Source organism: Heloderma suspectum, chromosome 14 (assembly GCF_057233095.1).
Source record: "Heloderma suspectum isolate Gila_16-S chromosome 14, 16-S_ref, whole genome shotgun sequence".
NCBI lineage: Eukaryota > Metazoa > Chordata > Lepidosauria > Squamata > Helodermatidae > Heloderma > Heloderma suspectum.
Window position 1 is genome coordinate 22,856,452 of NC_139471.1, and position 13,966 is coordinate 22,870,417.

Genomic DNA, 13,966 nt, shown 5'->3' on the forward strand with positions numbered 1-13,966 from the left:
AGTGGAGGCGTGCGGCCTAGTCCGTGAGGGAGGGCGGCGAAGGGGAGCTCAAGGGGAGGCCGTCCTGGGTCAGCGCCTTCGCCCGCCCGCCTGCCGCCGCCGCCGCCGCCGCCATTACTACGACTACTATGCCGGGCACGATTGAGTTGCCCTCGCTGGAGGAACTCAAAGTGGAGGAGGTGAGGGAGCGGAATTGGGGGGCTCCCACCCCCCTGATTCCCCCTCCCCAATGACCCCCTCCCCCTACAGGGCTCCCCTGAAGAGCCCCTCCCCCAACGACAGCCCCTCCCCTGAAGAGCCCTCTGAAGAGCCCCTCCCCCAACGACAGCCCCTCCCCTGAAGAGCCCTCTGAAGAGCCCCTCCCCCAACGACAGCCCCTCCTCTGAAGAGCCCCTCCCCCAACGACAGCCCCTCCCCGGAAGAGCCACTCCGCCAAAGACAGCCCCTCCCCGGAAGAGCCCCCTGAAGAGCCCCTCCCCCAATGGCATCCCCTCCCCTGAAGAGCCCCTCCCCCAATAACTTCTCCTCCCCCCAGATATGGGGAGGAGGCTCAGACCCCCCCCCTTCAGTTTTCCCTCTCCCTCACATAGGGTTCTCTCTCCCCACCCCACGTCAGTTTAAGGTCAGGGGTCCTGTCGGCTGTTTCTCTTCCCCACCCCAGTCAGGATCTAGGTCCCCCTTCCCCAATCTTGTGCTCAGCTTTCTCTCTCTCTCTCTTCGCCCCCCCCATTAAAGACCTATCTCCCCACCTTGGGCCAAAAATCAGTCACTGTGATTGGATTTCTCCTCATTACCAAAACGTGCCCCCCCCCCCCCACATTCAAGCCCTTTATTTGTTTGAAATGCTTTTGTTCTGTTTTTTGGGCTCAAAAAGTTGAAGTAAAACCATCTGCAACAGCCTTTCCAATCCTGGTGCCCTCTAGCTGTATTGGACTACATCTCCCTGCCAGCAGAGCAACACATCTGGAGGGTGCCAGGCTGGCTGGGGGATGCTGGGAGTTGTATTCCAATGCATCTGGAGGGCACCAGATCGGAGACGGCTGATCTACAATATATACACTCCATAATAAGACATAAAATAAGATAAAATGAGAACAGCATCAAACTCGAACAATGCCTCCACAGGAGGGTTAGGGCCATTCTTTTCCCTACAGACAAGTGCCAAGGGGCTCGTGCTTATTGGTGAAATTTATTGTTTTTTGGGCAGTTTTTTGAATTGTCCAATAGTTTGGCAAGATAAACATCAGCCCCTTGAAGGCTCCTCCTCCCTCAACTGTCAGCTACAGCAGGCAGTATTGAGGGAAATGAAAGAGGGGCACAGGGCCTTTCCACCAGCCCTGCTGAAAGACTTAATTTTCCTTCCTCTTTTCTCCCTATTCCTTTTCCTTGTGTGTTGTATCTTTTGAGATTGTAAACCTGTGGTTGGGATTGTTAGTAAGGTGCTCTGGAAACTTTTTTGGCTAAGAAACAGGATAAAAAAGTCTAAATAAATAACCTTGAATATCCACGATGGGGAGGCAGAGTAGAAATGTTTATTATTATTATTGTTGTTGTTCAGTCGTTCAGTCGTGTCCGACTCTTCGTGACCCCATGGACTATAGCACACCAGGCCTTCCTGTCCTGCGCGCTCTCTCAGAGTGTGTTCAAGTTCATATTCATTGCATCGGTGATGCTATCTAGCCATCTTATCCTCTGCCGTCCCCTTCTCCTTTTGCCTTCAGTCTTTCCCAGCATCAGGGTCTTTTCCAGAGAGTTTTCTCTTCGCATTAGGTGGCCAAAATATTTGAGCTTCAGCTTCAGTATCTGTCCTTCCAGTGAGCACTCAGGGTTGATTTCCTTTAGGATTGACTGATTTGACCTCCTTGCAGTCCAGGGGACTCGTAAGAGTCTTCTCCAGCACCACAGTTCGAAAGCATCAATTCTTCGGCGCTCAGCCTTCCTTATAGTCCAGCTCTCAGCCATACATTACTACTGGGAAAACCATAGCTTTGATTAGACGGACCTTTGTCGGCAAGGTGATGTCTCTGCTTCTTACTATGCTGTCTAGGTTTGCCATAGCTTTCGTCCCAGGAGCAAGCGTCTTTTAATTTCACGGCTACAGTCACCGTCTGCGGTGATCTTGGAGCCCAAGAAAGTAAAATCTGTCACTGCTTCCATTTCTTCCCCTTCTATATGCCAGGAAGTGATGGGGCCAGATGCCATGATCTTCGTTTTTTTAATGTTGAGTTTCAAACCAGCTTTTGCACTCTCCTCTTTCACCCTCAACAAGAGGCTCTTTAGATTCTCTTTGCTTTCTGCCATTAGGGTGGTATCGTCTGCATATCGGAGGTTGTTGATAATTCTCCCAGCAATCTTAATTCCGACCTCTGATTCATCCAGCCCGGCATTTCTCATGATGTACTCTGCATATAAGTTAAATAAGCAGGGTGACAATATGCAGCCTTGTCGTACTCCTTTCCCAATTTGGAACCACTTGGTTGTTCCATGTCTGGTTCTTACTGTTGCTTCTTGACCCTCGTACAGGTTTCTCAGGAGACAGGTAAGGTGGTCTGGTACTCCCATCACTTTAAGAATTTGCCACAGTTTGTTGTGATCCACACAATCAAAGGCTTTAGTGTAGTCAACAAAGCAGAAATAGACGTTTTTCTGGAATTCTCTTGCTTTCTCCATGATGCAGCGAATGTTGGCGATTTGATCTCTAGTTCCTCTGCCTCTTCGAAACCCAGCTTGTACTTCCGGTAGTTCTCGGTTCGCATACTGCTGAAGCCTAGCTTGTAGGATTTTGAGCATCACCTTGCTGGCATGTGAAATGAGCGCAATTGTGCGGTAGTTTGAACACTCTTTGGCGTTGCCCTTCTTTGGAACTGGAATGTAAACTGACCTTTTCCAGTCTTGCGGCCGTTGTTGAGTGTTCCAAATTTGTTGGCATATTGAATGCAGCACCTTAACAGCATCATCTTTTAGGATTTTAAATAGCTCAGCTGGAATACTGTCATCTCCGCTAGCTTTGTTGTTACTAATGCTTCCTAAGGCCCACTTGACTTCACTCTCGAGGATGTCTGGCTAAAGTTCAGTGACCGCACTATCATGGCTATCAGGGACATTCAGATCTTTCCTGTATAGTTCTTCTGTATATTCTTGCCACCTCTTCTTAATCTCATCTGCTTCTGTTAGGTCCCTGCCTTCTTTGTCCTTTATCATGCCCGTCTTTGCACAAAACATTCCCTTGAGCTCTCCGATTTTCTTGAAGAGATCTCTAGTCTTTCCCATTCTGTTGTTTTCCTCGATTTCTTTGCATTGTTCATTTAAGAAGGCCTTCTTGTCTCTCGTTGCTATTCTCTGGAAGTCTGCATTCAGTTGGATATATCTTCCCCTTTCTCCCTTGCTTTTCGCTTCCCTTCTTTCCTCAGCTACTTGTAATTACATTATTCTTATTAACAATCTGAATTAGGGCAACACCCTATAATTGTTTAGACAGAAACCCCCCCTGTAACTCCCATTGTCCCCCAGCCAGCATGGTTGACTGAGGAATGCTGGGAGTTGTAGGACTTTTTTCTGTCTAAACAGGCATAGTCTGGCACCTTTAGTTAATCTGGATTGACAGCCATCCCTTCTCCCACCAATCCAGACCGCTTTGGTTCTTGCTGTGTTCAGCGTGAATGAGATGCACCAACTTGCGTTAAACGTTTGCATGTGCAGAGAGTTTACATGGGTGGGGAGAAGGGTTTATTCAGAGCATTAGCTGACTTCTCAAGGTTTAAGGTGTGTGTGGGGGTGTCTAATGTATGTGAAAATTCACTCTTTAAATCCTTGACTTAAAAAATACATCTCCCTGCCTACCATATTTGCATTCCATTGACTTAAGATCCACTTAGTTCTTCCTCCTTTCCGCAAGATATCCAAAGGTGGAAACTCAAAATTTCATTCTCTTACTCCAGATTAGTTAATCTGGATTGGTACCCTCTTTCTGTACTAGCAGTCACTACTGTGGATAGTGCCATCCTGCCTGAAACAGTTGCACTTTTTAAACATAGTGTGTGTTCTTTGTTATTGTTTGTATACATACATTTCCACTAATTCTATATTTATCTCCCTAACAATCTTTGTGTAAGATTGATTTAGGTTGGTGACAGAATATAACTTCATTGATAGTTATCCATCTGTATGGCACTTGGTAACTTGCAGGGTGCCCTTTATTTCATTCTGGCTCCCCAGGGTTGTTTTGAGTGTAGGGGAGTGTACACACTATTCTGTGGCTCACTTTCTGGCTTGTTCTGCAGGTTCAGGTTAGCTCTGCAGTCCTGAAAGCAGCAGCCCACCATTATGGTTCGCAGTGTGACAAGCCGAACAAGGAGTTTATGCTTTGCCGTTGGGAGGAGAAGGACCCACGGAAGTGTTTAAAGGAAGGCAAGGAAGTGAACAAGTGTGCCCTGGACTTCTTCAGGTATGCCATGAGAAGAGGTCTACTGGATCGGACCAAAGCTCCATTTAGACCAGCATCCTGTTTTCCCTACTGTGGCCAACCCAGATGGGAAGCCCAGAAGTAGGATGTGAAGAAGGCAGATTTCCCTTATTTTATTGCCCCCCCTTCCCCCTGCTCCAGCAACTTTTAGTCAGACACATTCAGTGATGTGGGGTAGAAAATTTTCTGTGCTTAATTTTTCACGGACAATTTTCCATTTCAGAAGTGCATTAGTAACAGTGAATGGAAGCCAATTGGAAATAAAGCATTTGGCAATACTGGCAGTTTCAAAGTTGTAATTGGTGTTTGTCAGGTGATTATCTCGAGCAAGTATGTGAGACAATACATGTCTATCATTGAAATGCATATATGTCACAGTGTGATATGGAATTATTATTATTATTAGCCTTTATTAACATTTCTGTACCATTTAGATACAACATATTTATAACATATATGTGTATATACACACACATGCACACATATATATATCTATATCTCAAAGGTTTGATCAAAGGGAATGATGTGCTACAATGTCCTTAATCTGGTGGCCTCCGGATGTGTTCACCTCCCAACATCTCCCAGCCAGCTATATTATAATAGGCTGGGGGATGTTGGAAATTGTCCAACGCATCTGGGGGCTGCCAGATTGAGGAAGGACATCGTAGTCCATCATTCCCTTTGAAAGCCAATCACACTAGTGGGTTATTATTTATTTTGTCGTCATTGCACAGTGATTCTGCACACTGCCTTGTGAGGGCATTTGCCCTGAAGGGCAGTTTATATATCCTTGAATAAGTAAAGCAGACACAGCCCCCCCCCCCCCTTGCTGTTTATAGGCAGATCAAGCTGCATTGTGCTGAGCCATTTACCCAATACTGGACCTGCATCGACTACAACAGCTTGCTGGAGCTTTGCAACTGCCGAAAGCAGCAGCAGGTCTTTGATGAATGTGTGCTGGAGAAATTGGGCTGGGTGAGACCAGATCTGGGGCAGCTGTCCAAGGTAACGTTTGAGCACACTGGGTGTCTCTTTCTCGCATATGCAGGCTACCAGTAAGCCAAACACTTTGTGCATTCCACCCCCACACCCCGCCGCACTTTGGATCATAAAACATGTCACCCTGCTCTCCTTTCTTCCCCCCCCATGTGAATCTAAAGATGCTACTCCCCACTTTTTGTCGTATCACAAGGGGAGACCCAAGCTTGATGTTGGCCCTTGAGGGATTTGCAAACTTAACTCAGGGTTAGCTTTTAACAGTGGACAGCTGTTTTCTGCCGAGGGCTGCATTCCCACATGATCAATCTGTCGGGGGTGGTGGGTGGAGCCGAAGCCAGTGTTTGGCAGGGCCAGAGTGGGGTGTGTGTGGGAGTCACCCCTTCTCTTCCCCCCTTCCCCCCCTTCCCCCCCTTATCTGTGCGCTTATTTCTTGGCGCTTGATCCATGAGTGTGCAAGTGCGTCTTCCTGCCTCGATGAACAAGCGAGAAGGGGTTGTTTGTATTGCTTGGGCATAGTGCAGATATAAATACATTCATGGCGGCTGCTGCTGCTGCAAACTCTACTTCTCTCCCCCCACTCCCCCAAATCTGAGACTGAGTGGTGGTAGGTAGAACAATGCTGGCATTTTGCCGGTCCTTGCCTCTGAGAGCTGCTCCAAAACTGAATCAGGCCCTCAGGCCGAAAGAGATTCAACAACCCTGATTAAAGGGGGCCATAGCTCAGTGGTAGAGTGCATGCCCTGCATGCCCATGGTCCCAACATCTTCAGTTAAAATGCTCTTGGGTAGCAGAGCTGGAAGAGGCCTCTTTGCCTGAAATGAGGCTCTGAAGAACAAGTTGCCAATCAGAGCAGAGAATTCTGGGGCAGTTGGACCAATGTTCAGACTTGATGTGAAGTAACTTCATACATTCTGTGCATGTGTGCCTTCTTGCACCGGTTGGGCGGCTTGGCTTTTGCAGAGCATCCTGTTTTTCGCTATTTTTTTTGCCTCTTGCGGCTAGCAGGGCGTTCCGATGTGATTCTTCCCTCTTCCAGGTCACCAAAGTGAAGACGGACCGGCCAATCCCTGAGAATCCCTATCAGTCCAGGCCAAGACCACCACCAAACCCACCCATTGAAGGCGAGCTGAAGCCTGCTAAATACGGTAGCCGGGTGTTTTTCTGGGATTGGTAAAAGGAACGTGGGTGAGGACGGCGGAGGACACCTTCGCTCCTTTAAAACAGTAACAAATGTCTTGTTGAATGAAAATTACTCTTTGCTGGTGTATATTGGGTGCCATCTATCTTTGGTAATTAAATATCTATTTAAATGGTATGGCTTGCCTAGTGTGTTTTCTTGTTGTTGTGGGTGTTCTGTTTCTGAACTGTAAAAGCAGAAAAATGTGATACATCTAAAATGCTGGAGTCCTCCCACTGGGACAGTTGAGAGGGAAACGAACTTCCCTTGGTTACACCACAGTTGGCTAGACTTGAGGAAGATGTTGTATGATCTTTTCTAATACCTCAGTGGTGGGTCATTGGGACGAGCTAGGATTTCTGCCATCTTTTCTTTCCCCCCACACCCCCGACCCTTGACTTTCTCAAGGCTCCAGTAGAGCAGTCCTAAGGATGTCTAGAATCTTGAGCCCTGATGCAAGCTTTCCTCACTTGCTCTGTTTTCATTCCATCCTTGTGATATATAGTGGTGTCTAACCTTTTTGCAGCATCTCTTTTTGCAGCATCTCTTGGGCTTTCGGCATCCAGCCAGTGCCAGAACTTCTTCTGTGGCTATTCAAAATTCCTGCATTCCTTTTTGTATCTGCTTCCACCACAGAAATGCAAGGTCCCCCTTTTCATGGAACTTCCCATCGGTTTCTGCAACATTGTTTGTTTGTTTTTTTTTTAAATGATCTGCATATGTTTGGTTGGTTACAGCTAATCACCAGGCACAGAAGGATTGGGGGAGAATGTCTTCTGCTGATGCCATGGTTTGTACATGATCCAGTGCTTCTAAGATTCAGTGTCTGAAAAGGGGCAGCGAGATCTCTTGACTTGGCATTAGCTTGTACCCATCCAAGTCATCTGCCTTTTCCCCCACTCCCTGACAAAGGGAGCTTTGCAACTTTTGTCCATCTTGAGTATTAATATTTTTAACGTTGCCATGAAACTAGAGATTCTTGGTATATAAATCCAAGGCCGACATAAACAGTGTGGACAGGAAGCATTTACACTATGTCAGTAGTCCTAATCTTTTTTTTTAGACTGTGCATATCCATTACAGAAATACCATTGAGTAGTTATTGTCTTGATCATAGGTCAAAGCAGAGCAAAGTATACGCAGATCAGCACATCAAGATAACATAAATAAAACATAGGTAATTACAGACCTGTTTAGAAATCAGATAAAATATACAGCATGCAAGTTTAAAACCGTCAGATGGCCTTAAAGTGTATCAAGTGTTTGTGTGCTTGTCTTGATGCTTCTGCGGCCATATATTTGCAATAACAGCCCTCTCTTTGAGAAATATGTTACACTTCAGAGCAGTTAAATCCCCAAAGCAAACGCTTGTGTAGCTTGGTTAGTATTTGTGATTCCGGTTTTTGGGGGGGTGAATGGGGGGTTTGATCTCACTGAGAATGTCACTTTTCTATTTCTAGGTATTTTCTCCAGTTGATCATTTCTCTCCCCCCCCCCCCCCCCCGCCCCATAAGTTTTGGTACTCTTATTGCTGCTTTGAGTGCCTCCTTATAATGTCTCAGCAGGGTTGAGTCATCAGCCCAAGAATGCTTCTCTGGGTAGACAGTATTGGGTTTCTGTGGAAGATTGCCTTCCCTTCTGCAAAGTTTTTATATTAAAGTGGGGTGGTTGTACCTGGTGGCTAAATTGCATACAGCTGAACCGATGAAGTTGTATAGAGCCCTGTTAGGGAGCGGGGGCCATTGAAGAGGGACGCTGTGCACTTTGCGTGTGACCTCTTCATCTTCCAGAGCATCGTTACTCGCCGCTTTTCCTAGAGGTGGGCAATCTGAGACGAGGACCTAGCAGACATTCTTCCATTTGTTGGCAATGTGACGTTGGCCAAAGGCACGCAAGCTGGAGCTGATGTGAGCATCTGTGTTTGATTAAACTAAGGTGGGCACTTCAGCCAGTGTTGCCCTAATTGTAATTTGGGGATGGGGAGGAGGGGAGTTCATCCCTCTCTGTTTTCTAGAAAAATTATTCATGTAACTTCCTTTAGATAATCCACTTTTAAAAAAAATGTGTCTGGTAAGATTTTATTTGTTTTTCTTTTTCTTTTTACCTCGCCCTTCCAAGGAGCTCCAAGTGGTATTCAGTGTTTTCCCCTTCCCCTCCCTTCCAGTTTATCCTCAAACAACCCTGTGAAGTAGGTTAGGCAGACTAGCCTGGGGTCACATTTGTAGCTGAGTGGAGCTTTGAATTTGGGCTTCCCCTGTCCTGGTCTGACACTAAACATTGCATCACAGCTGGCTCTCTTTTGTTTTGTCTGATGCCCTGAGGGCAAGTCAAATTGCCTTTCTCTTGGCAGTCCGTGATTTGGGCCCTGATCCATGTGTGCTGCAATGTCAGGTGGTAAAATGGACTGTACCTCTTCTGGCTGCCTGTGAGGAAAGCCCTTTTTGAATGGCTCCCCCATATGCACACTCCCTGAAAATGGAAAGCTACTTCACTGGGGAGAGGTTCTGTTCGAGGATACTGTGCCAGTTTTCTACTTGTAGAAAGATTTTCCCCCCGCCTAGGAGAGCAGTCCGAAGTGGGACTCCCCAACCGGCAATCTGAAATTGCACACTCCATTCTACCATTCTACCACGCCTTGTGCTGCTTGCTTAGAGGCCTTTCTGAGGAAGGAGTGTGAGATGCAGCATAGGACTCAAAACAGCAAGAGGATGGTATCAAATGCTTGAATTGAGGGTGCAAAAAGGTACTGGATCTCTGCACTTTGCAAGCATTGGCTGGCTCCAAGTGCCTCCCCTCTACTTTTTTGCCTTGCTGACCCCCCCCCCCCGCCTTAAGTAGCCTTACAGAGAAGTCCATGCAAACTACTACCCCACAAAAATAATACATGGCTTCTGAGTTCTTTGCTGCTGTGGACTCCTTTTTATCTTTTATCCGGTGCTTTTATAGTGTGCATTCTTTTAGTTATTGTTGTAAGCACCCTTTAGTATTTTAACAGAAAGGGGGGCTGTAAACATTCCAGACTGCATAAGCGGATCCTGCAGTGAAATGTTGCAATGTGGTGTGCTCCTGTTCAGACTTGCAACTGTGTCCTCCTTCAGGATACCCCATTCCATTCTTCCTCCCTTCCCTGGTCAGTTTTCCTCCCTCCTCCAACAATCAGACAGTATTTTTGTGGCCACTGAGGATGCCCAATTTTCATTGGACTGTTCTGGGCTCTCTTCCTCCATCCACCTGCCTGGATATTTCTCTTTCTAAAAAAAAGTATACTACTGCAAACTTTCAAGTTCCTTTGGGCCTATTGATACCTGCTGATACCTCCCTCTTGTGGGTGTGGGCGGGTGCTGTTTTAGCTACAAAAGGATCCACACTTGCTCCTGAGTTTCAGAAATAGAGGGACTGAAAACAGTTCTGCAACACCTGCTCTGCTGTGGTGAGTGGCTATTTACCAAGCTGCTATAAATGCAATGTGGAGCAGGAGAACGAAGTGCTGACGCTGTGTGGGGGCTGAGCGTCAAGAAGCATCGAATCTTGCAACTTGAATTGATGATCAGATGCTTTGATATTTAGCTTACAGACAAAAAGTTAAGCCAAGTTGTGTGTTTTCCCTTGGAGCTTTATGGCAGGGGTAGACAACCTGGTGCCCTCCTGATGCTTTGGACTTCAACTCCCAGCATTCCTGACAATTGGCCATGCTGGCTGGGGCTGATTGGAGCTGAAGTATAAAACATCCTGTGGGCACCAGGTTGGGGAAGGCTGATCTATTCCGTTTCCAATAGTGTTCGTAGCTGGACTTGGTTTGAAGCTAGAGAGGCGAGATGAAGCGGTTGTCCTCATTTTCTTAGAAGCCGCCTCTAGGGGTCGGCGGTTGATTTGGTGCCGCGTCTGTTCAGCATTACTCTTAATGTTTTTGTCAATCATCAGGCCCCCCCCCCCCCCCCGCGAACCCTAATGGTTTCTTGGAAACCTTAGAGCAATCAAACGTCAAGACAGAGTTAAGAACATAAAGCCATCTTGGAGGAATTTACCAGGACGTTTCCTTGGCAGATAGAGAGCAGACCCGGCTGAATTCGTCATTGGGGGTCTCTCTTTTTTTTATACCTGCAATGTGGAAAAACGTGGCTTGCACTTGGGTGTAGGCCATAACCTTTGCCAGAGCTCATCACGGCATGCCTGAAGCTAACAGGTTGTGTCAGAGAGCTTCAAGCTGGAGCCGTACTACCTTATTACGCTGAGTGGGTGTCCCACGCCGAGGACTCTCACGTACCTGGATGCACAGTTACAGGGTGTTACAGGAAATGGCACCTGAGCTAAGAGGTGCAGTGAAACAGCTTGGCTAAAGAGCAGGCCTTTTTTGTCTCTTAATTGCCCTCATGGGCTTTTCTTTTGGTGAGGGGTTCTGGGTAATTGTGATAGGTATTGTAACTGTGTTTTGAAAAACACCTTTTAAAAAGCTATTTATTCATTTCTTCCCGTCTCTCATCCACTCTTAAATTTAACAATGCTTTTACATTCTGATTGTGCACACCTCCACCTATTCAGCAATCCGCCCCAAAGAATGGCTTCTCTTCTTTCTCTTTTTTTAAAAAAAGATTTTTTTCCGGCCTTGTGCCTTCCTTCACAGCCCTGTGTCAAGGAGATCCCCTCGTTTTCCCATTCTCTTGCCTATGTGTGTGCGTAGAGTCAGAATGTCCTCAGGCCACTCACCAGAAGGGTGCTCGTACACTGGAAGAACATCCATCTTTCTCACTTAGGTCATCCATGTGCTGCAAATCATACAATTATAGCGTGGGAGGACCCTCGGTGGTCACCTAGTCTGACCTGTGCCGATGTAGAGAAATCCACTTCTGCAGCATTCCTGGTTACTGGTTATTCAGCCTCTGCTGAAAACCAACCAATGGAGGGAATTTATTTATATTTATAAGGCTGCAATCCTTTGCATGTTTAGACAAAGTTGTAGTACTACTTTCTGTCTAAACATGCATGCGATTGCACCCGAAGTCTCTCTCTTTCTCTCTGCCCCAAAGGGCCCTCAAAGTGTCATACAACATAATCATAAAATCAATTGGATAACGTCCAGTTATTTATGAAATAAATAAATAGACCACCCAGAGAACTTTAGCTATTGGGTGGTATAGAAGTGTAATGAATAAATAAATCTAAACTGATTAAAAATATGCAAGGACAGTGCAGCAAGAACAATGACTAGTCAAGTCATTGGCACAAAATGGAAACCACAAATAGAACAAAAAAGGAACCTTTAGTCTAGACCTAAGGATTGAACAAATGAGTTTTTCTGTGTTAGTTGAGGGCGTGCATGGGCCTTTCATACCTTGGTCCCAAACTAATGTGTGTGAATAGGTGGGCTAAGCAAATTAATTAAAATTGGGTTGTAAAATTTGGGGACTTCACTGCAAGGCTTGATGCCTTCACGTTGTTTAAAAATTAAGTAATATTGGGACCCACCAGCCCACAGCCTCGAATGAGATGTGCTAATGGCAACACCAGTACATCCACAGCAAAGAAGCCAGCCCAAATCGCAAAGGGGGAGCTACTATAATTGCAAAGTAGAGGACAGGTAAGGACCCTTCTCCTTCCAAGGCCCCACCCCATATTCATTGTTCAGAATGATGTTGGTGACAACAGTTTCTTTGTCCCTGAGCAGATGGAGGCAAGTGTATCTGCGTAACTTTCTGTCCTGCCTTGTAATTATCAGTTTTCAAGGCAGCTCACGATACAAGGAGAATGCTTTATTGCATTATAACGGATGCAGAACTTCAGGGCCAGTGCAGTCTGATGGCTCTGATGTCAGTGGGGCGGTGAATCCACTCCAGGTTTCAGTGAGAACCAGTCAAAACTCTAAAGGAGGTATGCTTTAGAGTTCTGACTGGTTCTCACTGAAACCTGGAGTGGATTCACTACCCCACTGTCTTTGGAGCCACCAGCCTCCACTGCCTAGGTCCATGGGCCTGGAATCCCAATGCAGCCCTCTGGGGTTCCCCATATGGGCATGCCCCTTTCCCCCTCTCGTTGGGTGGTTCCCCCCCTTCTAAAAGGTTGAAATGCCTCTCCTAAGGCTTAGCCACTGGCTGGAAGAGGTGTAAGCTACAATAGGCTGGTATTTGGGGGACAAGCTCCCTTTCCCTTCATCCCCATCCACCACTGGAATGCAGTCCCTCCCGAGAGCTTCTCCAAAATTGAATTCTGCCCTCTGGCAGAAAGAGCTACAACACCCCTTTTTATCACCTTAAAGCAACCGACAAGCAGTGAAACAGCGGAAGAAAGTCAAAACTCAACAAGTGACCTCAGATGAAAACATGTAAAAGTCCTGGGAAATTAAAAAGGCTTTTGCCCTGTGTCCCTCAAACTTGGTGTCAGGTGAGCTTCCCCAGATGATGGTGATGCATCTAAAAAGGCCCCTTCTGCTGGTTGCTACCCTCCCAGTGGTGATGGTTTTGGTACCCAAAGAACAGGCATCAGAGGGCGACCTTAACTGAGCATAGAACCATAGAATAATTGAACAGTAGGGTTGGAAGGGGTCTACAAGGCCATCGAGTCCAACCCCCTGCTCAATGCAGGAATCCAAGTCAGAGCATCCCTGACAGGTGGATGTCCAGCCTCGTCTTGAATGCCTCCAGTGTGGGAGAGCCCACCACCTCCTTAGGTCATTGGTGCCATTGTCGTGTTGCTCTAACAGTCAGGAAGTTTCTCCTGATGTTCAGCCGGAATCTGGCTTCCTGTCACTTGAGCCCATGATTCCGTGTCCTGCACTCTGGGATGATGGAGAAGAGATCCTGGCCTTTCTCTCCGTGACAACCTTTCAAGTCCTTGAAGAATGCTATCCTGTCTCTCCTCAGTCTTCTCCACACTAAACACGCCCAGTTCCTTCAGTCTCTCTTCATAGGGCTTTGTTTCCAGTCCCCTGATCATCTTTGTTGCCCTCCTCCGAACCCTCTCCAGCTTGTCTGCATCCTTCTTAAAGTGTGGCGCCCAGAACTGGACACAGTACTCCAGATGAGGCTTAACCAGCGCTGAGTATAGGGGAACGAGTACTTCCCGGGATTTGGAAGCGAGGCTTCTCTTAATGCAGCCCAAAATAGCATTTGCCTTTTTTGCAGCCACATCCCATTGTTGGTTCATATTCAGCTTGTGATCGACAATAATTCCAAGATCCTTCTCGCTTGTAGTGTTGTTGAGCCACATATCCCCCATCTTGTAACTGTGCCTTTGGTTTCTCTTTTCTAGATGCAGAACTTGGCATTTATCCCTATTAAATGTCATTCTGTTTTCTGCCCAGTGCTCCAGTCTATCAAGATCACCCTGAATTTTGT

At 46.7% G+C, this 13,966-nt stretch overlaps 1 protein-coding gene across 1 annotated transcript; it reads left to right on the top strand.

The window, feature by feature from the left end:
* The first annotated feature begins 3 nt into the window (after window positions 1-3).
* On the top strand, window positions 4-6,776 carry NDUFA8 (NADH:ubiquinone oxidoreductase subunit A8). The gene is made up of 4 exons (XM_084821383.1): window positions 4-179; window positions 4,281-4,444; window positions 5,302-5,467; window positions 6,498-6,776. Exons 1-4 carry the CDS (start codon window positions 129-131, stop codon window positions 6,633-6,635), a joined length of 519 nt encoding a protein of 172 aa, XP_084677509.1. The 5' UTR covers window positions 4-128; the 3' UTR covers window positions 6,636-6,776.
* The last annotated feature ends 7,190 nt before the right edge of the window (window positions 6,777-13,966 follow it).